Below are 15,664 nucleotides of genomic sequence, written 5' to 3'. Positions count from 1 at the left end.
AGGCCATATGCATTCAGTGAAATGTCAGCATGCCCTTAGGGTAACCAAAAAGCTGGAGATTACAAACTACCTTTAAAAGGTTTGGCCACTCTTATCCTTTCTAAATCCACTTGCTCTTCAACACGTGAGTTGTTCTTACTAGCAATCACATTGACAAATGCATCCAAGGGTGCAAACAGACCTCGGAGGCATAGTTTATTGCAATGAAAGCAACACGGAGCCTACCCCACTGCTTCACTGTCAACCAGGTGCTGACCATGCTGGGCTTCAGCTGAATTGTCTTATACAGAGGTAAAACTGATACTTCTCTCTACTTTCTGGACTCTTTGGTGAGCCTTTCTAAAAATCTGCCATCACATCTGTAAATTTCTATTCCTTTGCTGTCAGGTCTGGTGTGCATAATGAATTGCAGCTTAGTTAACTGTTGAGCTGTTTCATGCCCCAAACCATCTGAGATTTGCACTTGGTACTGACAGGTTGCTGCTCCATATCGTGGAGATATTCTCAAGTCCTGACACTTCAGTTGGCAATGGTGTCTTTGTCTCACCTCTGCTGAGGGAAAAATCTGGGAATACCCCTACATGGCAACAACATCGCTTGTACTTTTCTACAGTGGCCTTCCCTAAATGTTCCCATTCCATCTTACGGCTCTTTGGCAGCTTTCCTGTGTCTGAGATGCATTTGAAAAAGGTTTTAATACTACCTTTTTTATTTGTCACATATTTTCCTTAAAACCTGCCCTTTTTAGGCTCTTTAAAATTTAATTTGCTTTTATTTATGAATTTTTCTTCTGTTTTCATTTGACTACTGCAACTGCTCTTTGAAGGCTGTCTCTTTGAATCTTATGCAGTAAAGTATAACACATTACTATTGTTTCTTCTAGGAGATGTACATTTAATTGAAAATAATTCCCTCGAGAAGATAAGATGCCACTGCTATAGTAAGATAATACATGGAGGTAAGTTAGCTGTGCCATAGTAAGGAATTATATTCAGCTCACAAGAGTAAGCAACAAATTATTTGGTTTTGCAGTGTATATAAATAAGATTGCCAAAATGTAGGCAGCTTGTTTTTGGTGAAACGCCTGCTTTTTGTGAGTGACTGTGCACACAGCACTGTTTGTGTACCACGACTAAGCTGTGAACCTGTGTTTTGTGACTGGCATCTGTTACAAAGAAGAGTTTGGAACGTTGTCATTTAAGGTGTTTGTCTCGTACCAATGTCCAATACGTGCGTTGCCTCATAGTCTTTTCTATCCAAGACCTGTATCTTCCTTGCACAGATCTTTTTTATTGATTTGATCAGCCACTAGTTTACTTGAGAATTGGACGTAGTTTGAGTGGCCAAAGCTGCTTTTTTTTTTTTTTTTTTTTTTTTAACTGTGCTTAATGCAGTTGCCATTTTGTTGTGCTATTTGCATAGCATGAATTAGTTTCCACAACTGCTCAAGCTGATTTTCACTACACAACATTTTGCTTAAGGCTGAATTTTCCTGCTGACATCTTCAGAAGGTGGTTTAAGGACTACTCCAGCCATTTCTTGGGGAGTGATGCGTGTGATAGTGTGTGCAAATGCCAGCAATGCATTAAATTATTTTAACATTTAAAATTGCCATAAAAGGGCATTTTCCTCTAACAGCACTGCTAATTACCATACCGCACCTTCATTTGAATTTCCTCTGTCTTAAAAAAAGACTAAAAAAAAAAAATAATTTGCAGTTGACCACCCCTAGAAATGATTGGCTGCCAGAGATATCCCTTGGGTCGGCTGGCGTGCTTTGTGTCAGCACAACCCTGCAGAAGACTGAACCCGTCTCGCAGGTATCTCTCCCTCCCAGAAGTTCATAGACCAGCGTGGTTTCTGGCTAACTAACCATAGCTGTTCTTGGAGCCGGTTTGTCCTGGCAGAGTGGCATGATTGCTTCTAGCTCCTTTGCTGAGCAAGAACCTCTTTATGGCAGTCCAAGAGCCTGACTCCCCTGAGCAATCGTTTCTATGAGTTTTCCTTCGAACTGTTTTACGAGCAAACCTAGAGCTCCTCTGCATAGTCAGAAACTCTTTTGCAGCATAAGAGTCAGCCGCAACAGCAGAGCTTCCTTCTTAATCCCAATGGCAATCTTTCAAATTGGCAATATACATATATGTATTTAATCCATTTTTTACAACGGTAAAAACTGCAGTTTGCTGGACAGTGTGGCACCGGTGGTGGCTAGACACTGAGCTAGATTTTCCATCTGTCCGGAGGGGCCTTGCTGTGGTGCCATCTGCAGGCACGGTGTCCGGATGTAAAATGCAGATTTGGAGGAAGGAGCTAGGGAGCTGGTAGGATGATTCAGGAAACTGAGCCCTCCAGGCGGTCTAAGGGCTGCACGGCTTTATTTGTCAAGCTGTTTCTCACTATTTCCATACAAGAGCACCCGTGTTTTAAATTCTGTGGTTCCCAGCTTGCTCCCCCTAGCTGCCTGTATCATTCTTCAAGGAAGATTATAAACTGGTTGAAATAGCATTTTAATGAAAACAGAACGAAACTTTCTATCTGAAACGTACACAGCAATTGCTGTTCCTCAGAACAACAGGTACTCTTCCTCCACTCCCTACTCTACCCCACCTCCCAGGTGGTATTAATTTGCTCTCGCTCCCACAGTAATTTGACTCTTGATAAATAACGAGATCTCTGCTTTGGGTGAATTTTTCAGGCAGCTTTAGCTTGCTCAGGAAATATAAGACTTCTTAGATGAAAAACTACCTTACAACCAGGCTATTCAGTTCAAAAATACCTTAATATCTTTGTTTTACGTGGAAAAAAGAGGCAACTCCCCCTCAAGGTGTTTGCCTCCCAGCATTTTCATGTCATCAAAGGAGCCCGCTGGCACACACACAAGTATGCAGCAGTAGCACACAGGCCAGCCATTCAAAGCACCCAAGCACAGCAATTTAAGACAGGATGGGACCCACGCAGGGCATGCTTGGAAGCCTGAGAGAGCCACAGGCTAACCCGCTCCATGGCAGAAACCCTCCAACACAGGCAGGCTGCCTCTGGTGAGCCCCAGCACAACCAAAAACCATCTGGCAGCTGAAATTTATCTTCAGAGCTACCTAAAGCTCCAGCAGGGCTGTTTACAGGATAAGTCAGGTATTGCTGCTGTCCCAAAGCTAACAAGCTGCTCAGAGCCCCGGTTCGTACTGTAAGGTTGAATAACCTGCCTTTGGCCTATTTTCCCTAAGCAAAGCAAATTGGAGTCATTGCCCCCAGTCCAGTAAACATTTAGTTTTCACACAGCTATACCACTGGAGATGAGCAGCTCCAGGAAACTCTGTTCCAGCCCAAACCCTTGCTCCAGGATCAGGCTCTAAAAGCAGCTGGGCTCCAGACAGCAGTTCCAACCCTGCCTCCCACACAGACAGCAACACGCACCCTCTGATACAGCTCACAGCCCCGGTAAATTTAATAGGAAAGGAGTGTCACAGCCTTGGTGGCAGTGCATTGCTTATCTACCCTACCACTCACAGGTCAGGGAAGGCTCAGCTCCTGCTCTGCTTCCAGGAAGAGGTTCTGCAGCTCCTGGCAGAGGGCTGATACTTGCAGAGATTTAGTACTCGAGCTTGCCTGCAACTGCCACTCCTGCAAGTCAGGGCTGTGCTTAATTCTAGCTACCTCCACAGGCCTCCCCCAGGGCAATTTGATTCACTTTAAGCTTTGTAAAAGTGAATGAAAAATCCTCTTTGTAACTTTGCTAGTAAAGAAGGGGGAAGAGAAACTGCTTTCTGTGCCATTTTGCCAAATCAAATGGAGCCAAGTCATTTCTCAGCACTCCATTCTGCATGCACCCATCAGACAAGCAAATCTAGAGAGCTGGAAGGCAGATGCAGAAGCAGAGCTGCTTTCCATTCTACCACAGCCTTGCTGTTCTTGCAGTCCCAGCCCTGCACCACACCTTATTTTGGCTCGGGGGCAGAAGTCCCACCCCTCCCCACAGGCATGGGTAGCTCATCAGCCTGCATACCGCAGCTCCCCAGGCAGGAGCCGCGCACTCGGTGAAGCTGGGCGCTTGCTGTTCCTTACAGATCACGTCTCCCAGGACTGCTCCGTGCCCATGCGTGACCAGAGCTGTCCAAACCACCAGCTGGCATTCCCCCCGCCTCTGCTGCCTGGATTCATGGCCTTGACACGCTGTCAGCACAGGACTGGGCACAGAACACTATAGAGCACTTGTTAGAGCTGGCCCAGCAGTTGTGCTGGGCTGGCAGGCGCCTAACAGTTGCTGAATTCCTTCTGATTCCCCACTAAGACAGACAAGGCACTTCAGATGGTGAACGCTTTTATTGATGTAAGGTGGTACACAAACAGATCAGTTTCTATCAGCCTCTCCACCTCCCCCAGGTGGAGGAAGAAGTTGGAGGAGTGGGGGAGACAGAAGGGAACAGAACTGGCCTCTCACTGCAGGATGCAGAGCTGAGCGGTGGTGAAGGGCAGGGGCTCCAACAAAGGGTCCTGCTTCCCTAGGCAGCAGGGGGTCTGCATGCTTGGCTTACTCCTTGGATGCCATGTGGACCATCAAGTCCACCACACGGTTGCTGTATCCATACTCGTTGTCATACCTGCAGAGACAGAAATGCTGTCAGGACTGTTCCTGTGTGTTAATGCTCCTCCACCCAGAGCACTTAACTGCCTCAGAAGACTCCCCATGCACTTCTTACAAAGTATGCAACATCCCCCCCCACCTTCCATTACAGGAAGAAGGCTGCAGCCATTTCAGGCATGAAACCATTTCACTCCAGAGACTTTTAAATGCTGGAGCCACCCTAACTCAGCAAGTGCGTTATGTTTCGCCACGCACTGTCTGCTGGTGCTTATGAACAGCAGACAGGCAACAGAAGTGCCAAGCCCCTACCCCTCAGAGCCTTCCCACCACCCCCAAGGCGGTGCGTACCAGGAAACTAGCTTGACGAAATGGTCGTTCAGTGCAATGCCAGCACCCGCATCAAAGGTGGAAGAATGGCTGTCACCGTTGAAGTCGCAGGAGACAACCTGAACAGAGAGAATATGGTCAGACACCATCACCCCACAGTTAGCTAACAGCCTGAACCGGAATTCCAGCAAGGCTGGTATCAAAGCGATACAAGCACCTCCAGTCACAGGCACTGAGAATAGAAGCCACTTACCTGGTCCTCTGTGTATGCCAGGATGCCCTTCAGGGGCCCATCAGCAGCAGCCTTCACTACCCTCTTAATGTCATCATACTTGGCCTAAGAAGAGGCAAAGTTAAGAAAGATTGTCAGATGCCAGCTCACAAAACATCAGCAGAGCAAGGAGGTAAAAGCACCGCAGCAGCCCAGACACAAGATCAGTTTTTCTAGGGAAGAGATGGATGCACAAGGGGTAATTGCAGGTAAAAATAGTTTTAGAGGACACAGGAGCGAGCCTGCAGATTGTTACTCCTTGTCCACAACACTTACTGGTTTTTCCAGGCGGCAGGTCAGGTCCACGACAGAGACGTTGGGGGTTGGCACACGGAAAGCCATTCCGGTAAGCTTCCTGCAAGAGACATGAGTCAGCAGGGAACAGCACCCGGCATCCCTCTGCCTGCACGCCATCCTGCTAGGAACAGGTCAGAGCCAGCCAAGCACCGGCTGCCACCTCCTCCTTGCACCCAAGGAAGGCCAACACTCACCCGTTGAGCTCAGGGATGACTTTTCCCACAGCCTTAGCAGCCCCAGTAGAGGCTGGGATAATGTTCTGGGCAGCTCCTCTGCCATCCCTCCACAGCTTCCCAGAGGGGCCATCCACTGTCTTCTGTGTGGCTGTGATGGCATGGACAGTGGTCTGCGGGGGAGGAAGACAGCAAAACAGTGAGAACACTGCTGATGTTCCAAAAAAAGCATCTCAGGCACCTCCCCTCCATCCCAAGGGAGGTAGGGAGGGTGGATGCTTTTCTTCACACATGAGGAGCCTGGGGGTAGGGCTCCCTCCTGATCAGCAAGCTCCAGACTTACCATAAGACCCTCCACGATGCCGAAGTTGTCATGGATGACCTTGGCCAAGGGCGCCAGGCAGTTGGTGGTGCAAGAGGCATTGCTGAGGAAGAAAGGCAAAAATCAGCCAGAGGCAACATTATCTAGAGAGGTGAGGTGAGATCCCAAGCAGCTGGTCAAAATTGCAGGCCCGGCAGCATCCTTCTCCTTACCTGACAATTTTCAGGGACTTGTCGTACTTCTCATGGTTCACACCCATCACGAACATGGGAGCATCAGCTGAGGGGGCGGAGATGATGACACGCTTAGCACCACCCTTCAGGTGAGCCTGGAAAAAGGGAAAGCGATTAGATAACCTGCAATGCCCCACAGCTAAGCAGCAAGACACTTCCTCAGACAGTCTCCTCCCTATTCCGAAGAACCCACAGGGTTCTCAATGTGACCCAGAGGAAGGATCAGCAGTATCCCATCTCTCCACATGCTACAGTGGCATACTTACACCAGCCTTCTCCATGGTGGTGAAGACACCGGTGGACTCCACAACATATTCAGCACCAGCATCTGCCCACTTGATGTTGCTGGGGTCGCGCCTGAGAATAGATGAAATCTTGAGAGCTGTTCTACAAGACCGATTTCTTTTATTCTCCGAAGAGGCAAGCAGAGAAAAATACTTACTCCTGGAAGATGGTGATGGCATTCCCGTTAATCACAAGTTTCCCATTCTCAGCCTTGACAGTGCCCCGGAAGTGGCCATGAGTAGAGTCATATTTGAACATGTAAACCTAGCAGGGAGAACGGGGAAGGAAGGTCAGACATCCTGGCTGCCATCTCCCCACCCCTTGCTCTGCCTATGCCACAATCTCAGCTCTCCACCTTCTCAGTGACCTTGTCCAACTGCTATTCTGTACTTGGCTCTGCCGTATCTCCCTAGCCTGCACTACTATGTCTCATTTGTCCCTTAATCCACCTCCAGCCCGACACGTAGTTGCCATGGGGAGCAGCTAGAACAGACCTAGGGGAGCCTCTTGCCCCATTGTGCTATTTCCAGGAGAGGCAAGGCACACGCAGTGCCCAGAGGGGGCACTCCAAGGCAACTCACCATGTAGTTCAGATCAATGAAGGGATCATTGATGGCTACCACTTGGACTTTGCCAGACAGGATGGCAGCCCTGGTGACCAGGCGGCCAATACGGCCAAATCTGGGGAGAAAAAGAGATGCAGATGAGGAGGAGCAGCGAGCAACACGCCTGACTGGGCATGGAAGAACATCCACCGCTCCCTGCCCGGAAGGGCAGGAGGGAGTCCAACAGCGGCGTCCAAAGGCCAAGGAGCCACGGTTAAAAATTAAGAGCGACCCCCAGCCGGAGCAACCCCGCCAGAAAGGTCAGGCGCTAAATTTACTGAAAGCCCCGGGGGGATCCGGTTACTCCTCAGCAGGGTGGGAGAAGGTCACATTCCCGGGGCGCTGCCGACACACGATCCACCTGGCGACCTTTCCCTGGGGAGCCACCATCCCCACAGCCCGCAGCGGGGCGCGGGGGACCCCAAAATGGAGACGGGGCCGCGCCGGCAGCGCCGGTCCTTCCTGGGTGACTCACCCCACGTCCCTGCGGGGAAGTGACTCAGCACCCCGCCCTCCGCGGGGCCGTTACCCGGGGTGCAGGGGGTCCCCACGCAGCACCCCCAAACCCCATCCCCAAACCCCGTCCCCGCGCCCTTCAGCCGACCTTGCCCCATCCTCCCAGCCCCCCTCTCTCCTCCATGCACATCCCCGCCCCGCCGGGCGCCTCCCGGTGCCGCAGCGCCCGGCCCTGGCGCTCACCCGTTGACTCCGACTTTCACCATCTTGCCTCGGGGGGGTGGGGGAGAGATGTTCCTGCGGGGACAAAACCAGCCGTCAGCCCTCGGGACGCCGCACCCCGCGATCCGCCGCCCCCTTAACGCCCCCTCAACCCTATTAACGCCCCCCAACCCCTATTAACGCCCCCACAACCCCATTAACGGCCCCCCCGCCGCGCGTTCGGATCCCGCCCCCAACCCCCTCCCTCCCCCCCCCCCCTTCCCCACCGCCTCCATTTTGTGCCTTTGTGCCCCCCCCCCCCCAGCCCCTCACCCTCCTCCCCATCCCCCAGCGGGGCTGCGGTGCCCACCACCCCCACACACACCCCACCCCCATTCCCATTCCCCAGCCCACCCCCCAAAACCCACAGCCCCCCCCCCCCAAACCCAGCCCCATCCCGTTACCGGCTGCCTCCGCTCGGTGCCTGGCGCGCAGTGAGGAGGTGGCCGGGGCCCCCTCCGCCGCCCTTTATAGCCGCCGAGGCTGCGCCCCCCCCGCCCCGCTCCGCCCCGCTCGGCCGCCGCCGAATGGCAGCGCAGGGGCCGGGCCGGGGCTACGTGCGCCCAGCCAGCGGCCCCCGCAACAAAGGGACCCCCTCCCCCCCCCCCCCAAAAAAAAAATAAAAAAAAGTGATGGGGGGAGGAGGAATGGGGCCAGGGTCTCCAGCGCCATGTGTGTGTGGCGGGGCGGACAAAGCCCCTCGTGGTCGTGGTGGTGGGGATAGGGACGGGGGTTGGCACTTGGGGGCTCCCCACACGCAGTATAGGGAATGGGGGGGAAACCTCGTGGTAGATGGGCAACAAAGGAGAGGGTTGTGCTGGGCTGCTGCCTGCTTCGCTCCCCCTGCTTGGGCCCTCGCACGTGGTAGCAGTGGGTCCCCCAAGCCTCCTGCACCGAGGGAGAAGCAGGTCGCCATGCCCGCCGCCTGCCATCACAACATGAATAAGGATGGCCGCTAGTCCCCACTCTGAGGGCCCCCAAGCCTTTCTCTGTCCCCCCTGCGTGGTTTTAGCCAGGCCATGCTCTGAATGCGGCTGCCTCCCCAGCAGGCAGCGCGGCACACAGCGTGAGGACCATGGTAATGAGGAACTGCGGCGCTGCTGCTGCTGCTGCTGCTACCCGCGGGACGTGACGGCGGAAATCCTGCCCACCGCCCCGGGAGAGCTGACGGCGTGCCGCCACCACCTTGGCCCGCCTTTTGCCGGCCGGCTGGCTTTGGGGTGTGTGAAAAAGGAGTGCTCCCCGCGTGACAGCCACCGTGGCCCTACTGGCGCCCCACGTGCTGGAGAGGCTCTCCAAGCTGTGCCGTGCTGGCTCGGCGTGCGCCGCTGGGAAGCAACAGGGCTGGTGCAGCCCAAGCTGGGGCTCTGTGGGACAGACCCACACTAGGCTTGAAAGCCTCCATCCCTCGGGAGGGGGGTGCCCAGGGAGCAGGCACCTGGAATATGGTGCCTAAGAGGAGATGGGGAGGAAAGGAAGAAGGTTTGGGAAGGCATGGGATGTTGGCTTGCGGATGTGGAGGGCCGAATTGGCTCAGCCAAGCAGGACTCCAGCTACGCTCGAGGGAAGAGTGTGTGTGGGGGGTGCCTAGCAAGGGGTCACACATCTCGTACGTAACCCAACTCTCCTTATACAGCTGCTATTCCCGGTGCACGGAGGGGCAGGCGGCTAAATTTAGCCCCGGCCGAGGTTACGACCTTTTCTTAAAGGCCAGGGGGGAGAGCTGCTGCGGGATAGCTGCAAGGGGCGCGATCCCTCGGCGGGGGGGAGCCCCCCTGCACCCCTTGCACAGCAGCCGGCCGCGGGGTCGGGGGGGGAGCTGCCCGGGCACCCCCAGCAGGCACGGGAGGCGCCGTGTTTGCTCAGCAAACACTCGGGCAGCCCAGCTCCCCGCGCAGGGGGGCAGAGTGCGGGCGGGATGAGCCAACGCAACGGCCCCATTGCCCCCGAGCGGGGCCCACGATCGATATTTCAGCCTCCTGGCAGCGGCCCCGCAGCCCCGGCCCCGGCCCCGGGCCGCTGCGTGCCGCCCGGCCCACCCGGAATGGCGGCGGGCGCCCAAAATGGCCCCGCGCCTGGGGGCCGCGCCGCCGCCGCCGCCACCGCCGGGGCTGGGGCTGGGGCCGGGGCCGTGCCGCGGGCTCTGCCGCCACCTCCCGGTGGGCGAGGAGGTGTCGTGATCCCCCCCAAAAAAGCACAACCCCTGGGGATGAGCGGGGATCCTCTCGCGGGGTGCCGCTGAGCCCGGACACGGCGGTTAATTAGCTGTGTTTAATTAGCGAGTCCTCACGCGCGAGGAGCGGGCAGCAGGAGCGCCGTGCGGCTCCTCCGCGCTCCCGGCCTTCAGGGCTGCAGCCGCTGCCTTGCCGTGCTCCTTCCCCTCTGGTCCCGAGCTGCTCCTCCGCAGGCTCCTTCTCCACCTGCGGACAGGCATGGCCGGTGAGCTGCCCAGCAGCCAGGCACCGGCTGTGCCCCACGTCCCCCACGCAGCACTGCCGTGTCCACCCTCATTGCGTTTACCCCACCAGCACTCAGCTCATTTTGCCCCATAACCCATTCTGGGGTCAGCTTTCCCCCCCTCACTCCACGCCCTCCCCGTAATTCATGCCCTGAGTCTCCCCTTCCATTTGCTGACCCCTCACTGCCAGCCCGCTCACCTCCAGGTCCCTGCAGGCCTAACACCCCAAACCACTGAAGGTCCCGATCCGATCCAGTTTCAGCCCAAAGCAGCCCCTGGGCACGGCCTTCCAGGCCCAGTCTCCAGGGAGTGCCCACTTGCGACTGGTGAGGGTCTTGCGCCAGAGCGGGGCGCGGGCAGCTCTGGCCCCAGACGGGAGGAACGGGAGGGTGGAGGAGAGCAGCTGGGGTCCCGAGCTGGATCCCTCCTCCTTTGTGTTCTCTTCTTCGGCCTGCGTGGATTCGGAGTCCAGGGGCAGCAGCTGGGAAAGGAGCATCTGGGAAGGCGGATAAACAGGGAGGGGATAGGGTGACAGCGAGGTGCCTGTGCTCCCGTTTCTCACTTATCTGTCCTGGTGATAAGCCTTGCACCCCAAACCCACTGACCCACAGCCCCCACACCTTCCCCCGGACTCAGACAGGACATAAAACAGTGTCTGTGCACGAAGCACCCTGTCTGTGACATTGCATCCAGACCAAGGTCACCAAGGGGGCAGGAACTGCAGCTCCCGCTGTCTGAAATGATTTTGCTGTCCAAAAGAGCAGGTAGGAAGCTGGTGTGGGTGTGCCTCTCCGTGCATCCCTTGCCCTGCTGTTGTTAATAGGATTCCCCCCCACACACACTTGAAGATAACCAAAGCTTCCGTCCTTGATCCTTTTCCCAGTGCTGAGCTGTGTGCTCAGACTGTTTCGTGGCATTTTCCAGAGGGCTGGTGGGGAAGCGGGACCTAACCCAAATACTCGGTTCTAAAATAAGGGAGAGGCAGGCATGGCCGTGTCGTGGAAGAAGGCATGAGGAAGGAAAGGCTTCTCATCTGCTAGGAAATTCTCTAGGTTTTCGGTGCAGGTGGGCATGTGCTAATTCAATTACACGCCTCCGTCACTGCCAGCCGCCTCCGGCTGTATGGAGACAAGAGTCGGGAGGTACGCTGGGCCTGAGGAGGCACAGCATTCCTGCCCATGGGGTCAGCCTGCAGTAGCTGTTCCACATCTATTCCTCTTGTGGATGCTCGCTGACCCAAGGCTGACGCTGCCTTTCTGCAATTTAGCTCCGTTCTGTTCAGCAGTGAGTTAATGGAAGCGGGCACAGACATCTTCAGCGGGGAGTGAAAGCGTCTCCATGGTGAGTCATAGCAGAATAGGTCTCGTGTTTTTAGTTCATCTCCTAACTACTTCCCTGCAGTTTTCCTTATTGGACAGGGTGAATGATGTGAACACAACATGTCAGAGCACAGGTTAGGGGTTGGAAAAAAAGAAACTGGGTAAATTCAAAAGCCCTAAGTATTGTTTCTGCAATTGGCGAGGGTAAAAGATTTACCAAAATGAAGAAGGCCTTGCTAGCATCCTCTTGGACTAAAAGAGGGCCTAATGTGGGGTATGACTGAGCTTAGGAGTGAAAATCCCAGCATCACACGGTGCACCTTCCTTCTGAAATGTCAGAACCAGGCCACTGAGCATAATGGATAACCACTACGTACAGTATTTCTCGCAGATCCCTCTGCATGCCTGCCTGTCACTTAATGCAAGGGACGTGGCTGTGATTTCTGCTGGCTGCTGGCACAGGGCTGAGCTAGATAGGAGTAGTCTCTTTACAGCTAAAAGCCTCTGCAGGCAGTGTGGAGTCCCCCAGTAAGCCTCCCACAGACCAAAGAGCACTAAAACACTTTTGTCTGTTTTCTGCCTTGAAATGCTGGTGCTCCCCAAGGAGCTGGGTTATAAAGATACAGTCATCCTAGAGCTGAGGCTATTAGACTGAAGGGGAAAGAGCAGAGAGAATAGACAGCACCCTTTGGAAGCTGGAATTTGGGTTCACCACTCATCCCAGGTTCAAACACGACCTCCCAAAATTGCCCCTGCTGCTCCTGAAACCTCCCTCAGCTCCATCCCAGCCCCTCCTACCTGTAGCCTCTGTCCTGGTAAGGACATAGCTTGAACGCTGGCAGAGAGCAGAACTAAGAGGAGGAAAAGCGAGCAAGGCCACGACTGCAGCCCCAGCATCTTCTTATCCCAGGGCCTGTGGGAGGTGAGGCAGGATCTGCAGCATCTGTGATCCCTGTCCCCTCCTTGCCTTTATAGCTTTGGTTCTGGCAGGCGCCTGGCCCCCAGCTCTCTGCTGAACTACCCCCCCGGAGCTCCTTAACCTTTCAGCCCTTTTGTCCATGGTGATATATTTCAGGGTGAGCTCAGCAAGACCCCTTCCTCTAAAGAAAAAAGACACAAAGGTGTTTACTGAGTGTCTGGGAAGACGAATGTGAGTGGAGCTGCTGCTGGCCAGGACCTGGAGGTGTCTGTTAGGGTCAGAAACAGGGTGAGACTTCAAGACACGTCCTGAAGAAAGGTGCTGAAGGTATTGCATTGTGCAGTGGTACTGAACACACTCCTCTTAGAGTGCTGTTAATGTTATTTCTTTAACCAATGAGAGCATGAACTACTGCTCATCCAGTGATAGTCACACTGCTCTCTGCAGGAATTGTCACAAATTCAGCTGCATGACAACACGGGCTCTAGTTTTTAATATTTATATGTTGATGAGCCATTTAGCCTGGGAACACAGAGCCTTGCTGCGGTGGATGTGTGAATTCCAGCACTAACTCTGTGGGATCTGTGGCAGTGACAGGGGCATGGGTCTAAATACATGTGGGCACACAACATAACATGCACGCTGGTTGTCCTGTGTCATTATTCAACGTACACCATCTGGAGGGCTGGGCTGAGTTTCCAGAGGAACCAGCACAGAAAAGAGCTCATCGAGCCTGAACTTGCACTTTCTCAAGCTCGGGCGCACAATGGCAGTGGGACGCCGAGGAGCAGACTCTTACCTCCTAAATCTTCTGGCCATTAGTTCCCCCCCTTTGTTTACCTCTCCCATTTTACTGTAGTTTCTCACCAGCTGAACAAGGCAATGAGGTCACTGTTTGGAGACCAGAGTGCAGAAGTCAGCCTGGGTGTGAAGACAGAAACTAATCAGAAAAGTTTGTTGAGGGAGAAAAGAGGAGGACTGTACCCCAGTACCAGAGCAGTAGTAGTCGTGCTAGGTGAGTTTAATACCTTCAATACCGTTCTTCAGTATCCTTGCACAAAGCAGGTGGGACAAAACTTGACAGGCAGTGTTCTGCTGTCTGTTATTTACTTGCCTTTTTTTTTTTTTAAAAAAAAAGAAAGAAAAAAGAGGAAAATAAGAAAATGAGTCTTTTGCAGAGGTAGCAAAAGTCACAGTTCAGTTATTTGCCCTGCCTTACTTTTCTCCTTCCTTCCCTCCCTTCTCTGTAAGCATTTTTCACCTGTAGATGCAGATTTGTGGGACCCTTTCTTCTCTGCCCAAGGAGCCAGAGAGTATTACAAACCATTTTGCATCAACCCTGTCAAAAGTGAGTGTGGGGCTTGAGTCTGAAGCACTGAAGCCAGAAGGAGGAGAGGTTTTGCACAGGTAGGGTGACGTGTGTGGGCATATCCAAGTATATTGATTCCACCATTGCAGCGGGGAAAACGTGTGAAAGTTTCAGAGGGGTGGGAAAAAGGGGAGGGAGGGTGTGAAGCAGACATGCCTTCATCCCACGTGAAAGATGTCTCTGAAAATGTTGTCCTCTACTACCTGATCACATTCTGCCATCTTGAAGCAGCTGAGTCAGTCTGTCAGTGTTCATGCTGCTTGCAAGATGGCCACAGCCAGAAAAATCTCAGTTTGAACGCACAGATTCCAGGAGTCAACTGTTTCCTGAATGAAAGGTAAGAAAAAAAAAACAATGATGCTTTGATTTTGATACAAAATGTGGTGGTGGCTTGGTCTGGCATCCCTTGAATGTGGTAGCTCCCATGCTGCAAGAAGAATGCCAGAAATGTGTTTGCAATTGCTGTAAATTCCAGCCCAGCTGCACGCAAACGGAGCGCTGCGGGGATGGATGGGCTCTGAGCTCTCAAGTGACTGGTCCCCTTCTTGGGTCCAGCAAAAGCTGGGCCTGGCAGGAGGGAAGGAGTCACTGCTACCCCATACCAAGCAAGAAACTTAAGAAACTGTAGAAAATTTAAATATGTTTTTTTCAAATTCTTGCAAATTTGCAAAGCCTGGGTGAATTGCAGGTACTCCTCGACTCAGGTGCAATGAAGCTGCAGCTGCTTTGTCCCAGATCCTTGCTGGGAGTGCAGCGTAACTGAATAGTTGCTCTGTCACGTCCTGGCAATGACTGTGAAGCAAAAAGGCTCTGGCAGACGACGAGTCCCTGATTGCCCCAGTTTTCTCAGTCTCAAATAGGTTATTGTCCTTCTTTCCTCTCTGGTGCTAACAAGTTTCTTCTGTAAAAACCCTTCCCCCTCTGATGCTGGGACGCTGATTCTAGAGCTTGCAAGACCACCAGAAACGAGGTCTCCTACTGAATCACAATCAGTCTTTTATAAACAGAATCGCTCAGAGGGAAAGGAGCAGGGCAAACAGAGAGCGGGAGGACTAGGAACTGGGTGAAGCGCTCTGGGAACACCCGTTGGCCCGCGGTGGTGCAAAGGGCTGATGGTTGCTGCGGGCTCCAGCAGTAAGGACAGTATTTGTGTCATTCCAGTAGCACGATGGGCACGAGTCTGGAGCCGCCATGCACTGGAGCCCCTCAGGGGACGCAGACTGCACTGCTGTTGGTACTGACTCATCCCACACGCAGTACAGGCTGTCTCCTTCAGCAGCGACTCATGGTCATCATGGCAACCACAAGCAGAGCTGCTTGTGAGCAGAACGGCAGCGAAGGGCTGCTTCAGGTAGCTGTCTCTGTGTGACTTGTCAAACCCCTCTTCCATCCACGGGACTTCTTTTGTCCACGATACAGAATTGCTGATTCCTCCAGTGCCAGGAGAGGCTGGTGAGGAGAGGGGGATGCTCCACCTGAACAACCTGCAGACAGGGACCAACAGAAACTCCCTTTTGCTGAAATACCACTCTCACTTGGACAGGGAGTGCAGTACCTGTGGAAGAGCGAAGGACAGACTGCAAAGTGGCCAAGGATCCGCTGTGCCAGTCCAGTCACTGACTGCCAAACCTTTGCACTGTCTTAGGGAGTTGCTTTCCTGAAGGAAGTTTATCTGCTTGTAATGGAAAAGGGCAGTGCGTAGCCTGAAGGTAAGCCAATACTTAGACACGAATTTATGGCCAGCTTGCTACCTCCATTCACACTGGGATTTCCCTCAATGAAGTATT

General features: G+C 53.5%; 2 protein-coding genes across 2 annotated transcripts; both read right to left on the bottom strand.

Annotated features, from left to right (window-relative positions):
- Positions 1-4,301: 4,301 nt before the first annotated feature.
- Positions 4,302-8,287, bottom strand: GAPDH (glyceraldehyde-3-phosphate dehydrogenase). The gene is made up of 12 exons (XM_082753444.1): positions 8,217-8,287; positions 7,795-7,848; positions 7,072-7,171; positions 6,648-6,754; positions 6,472-6,562; positions 6,185-6,300; positions 5,994-6,075; positions 5,672-5,823; positions 5,457-5,535; positions 5,163-5,246; positions 4,931-5,028; positions 4,302-4,598 (listed from the first exon to the last, which is right to left on the bottom strand). Exons 2-12 carry the CDS (start codon positions 7,815-7,817, stop codon positions 4,529-4,531), a joined length of 1,002 nt encoding a protein of 333 aa, XP_082609570.1. The 5' UTR covers positions 7,818-7,848; positions 8,217-8,287; the 3' UTR covers positions 4,302-4,528.
- A 1,789-nt stretch (positions 8,288-10,076) lies between these two features.
- Positions 10,077-10,871, bottom strand: LOC309876420 (C-type natriuretic peptide-like). The gene is made up of 2 exons (XM_082756664.1): positions 10,470-10,871; positions 10,077-10,232 (listed from the first exon to the last, which is right to left on the bottom strand). Exon 1 carries the CDS (start codon positions 10,764-10,766, stop codon positions 10,488-10,490), a length of 279 nt encoding a protein of 92 aa, XP_082612790.1. The 5' UTR covers positions 10,767-10,871; the 3' UTR covers positions 10,077-10,232; positions 10,470-10,487.
- Between the last annotated feature and the right edge of the window lie 4,793 nt (positions 10,872-15,664).

This window comes from Aythya marila (genome assembly GCF_965140915.1).
Source record: "Aythya marila genome assembly, chromosome: 1".
Classification (NCBI taxonomy): Eukaryota; Metazoa; Chordata; class Aves; order Anseriformes; family Anatidae; genus Aythya; species Aythya marila.
The sequence above is the reverse complement of the archived record's forward strand: the minus strand, read 5'-3'. Positions and strand labels throughout refer to the sequence as shown.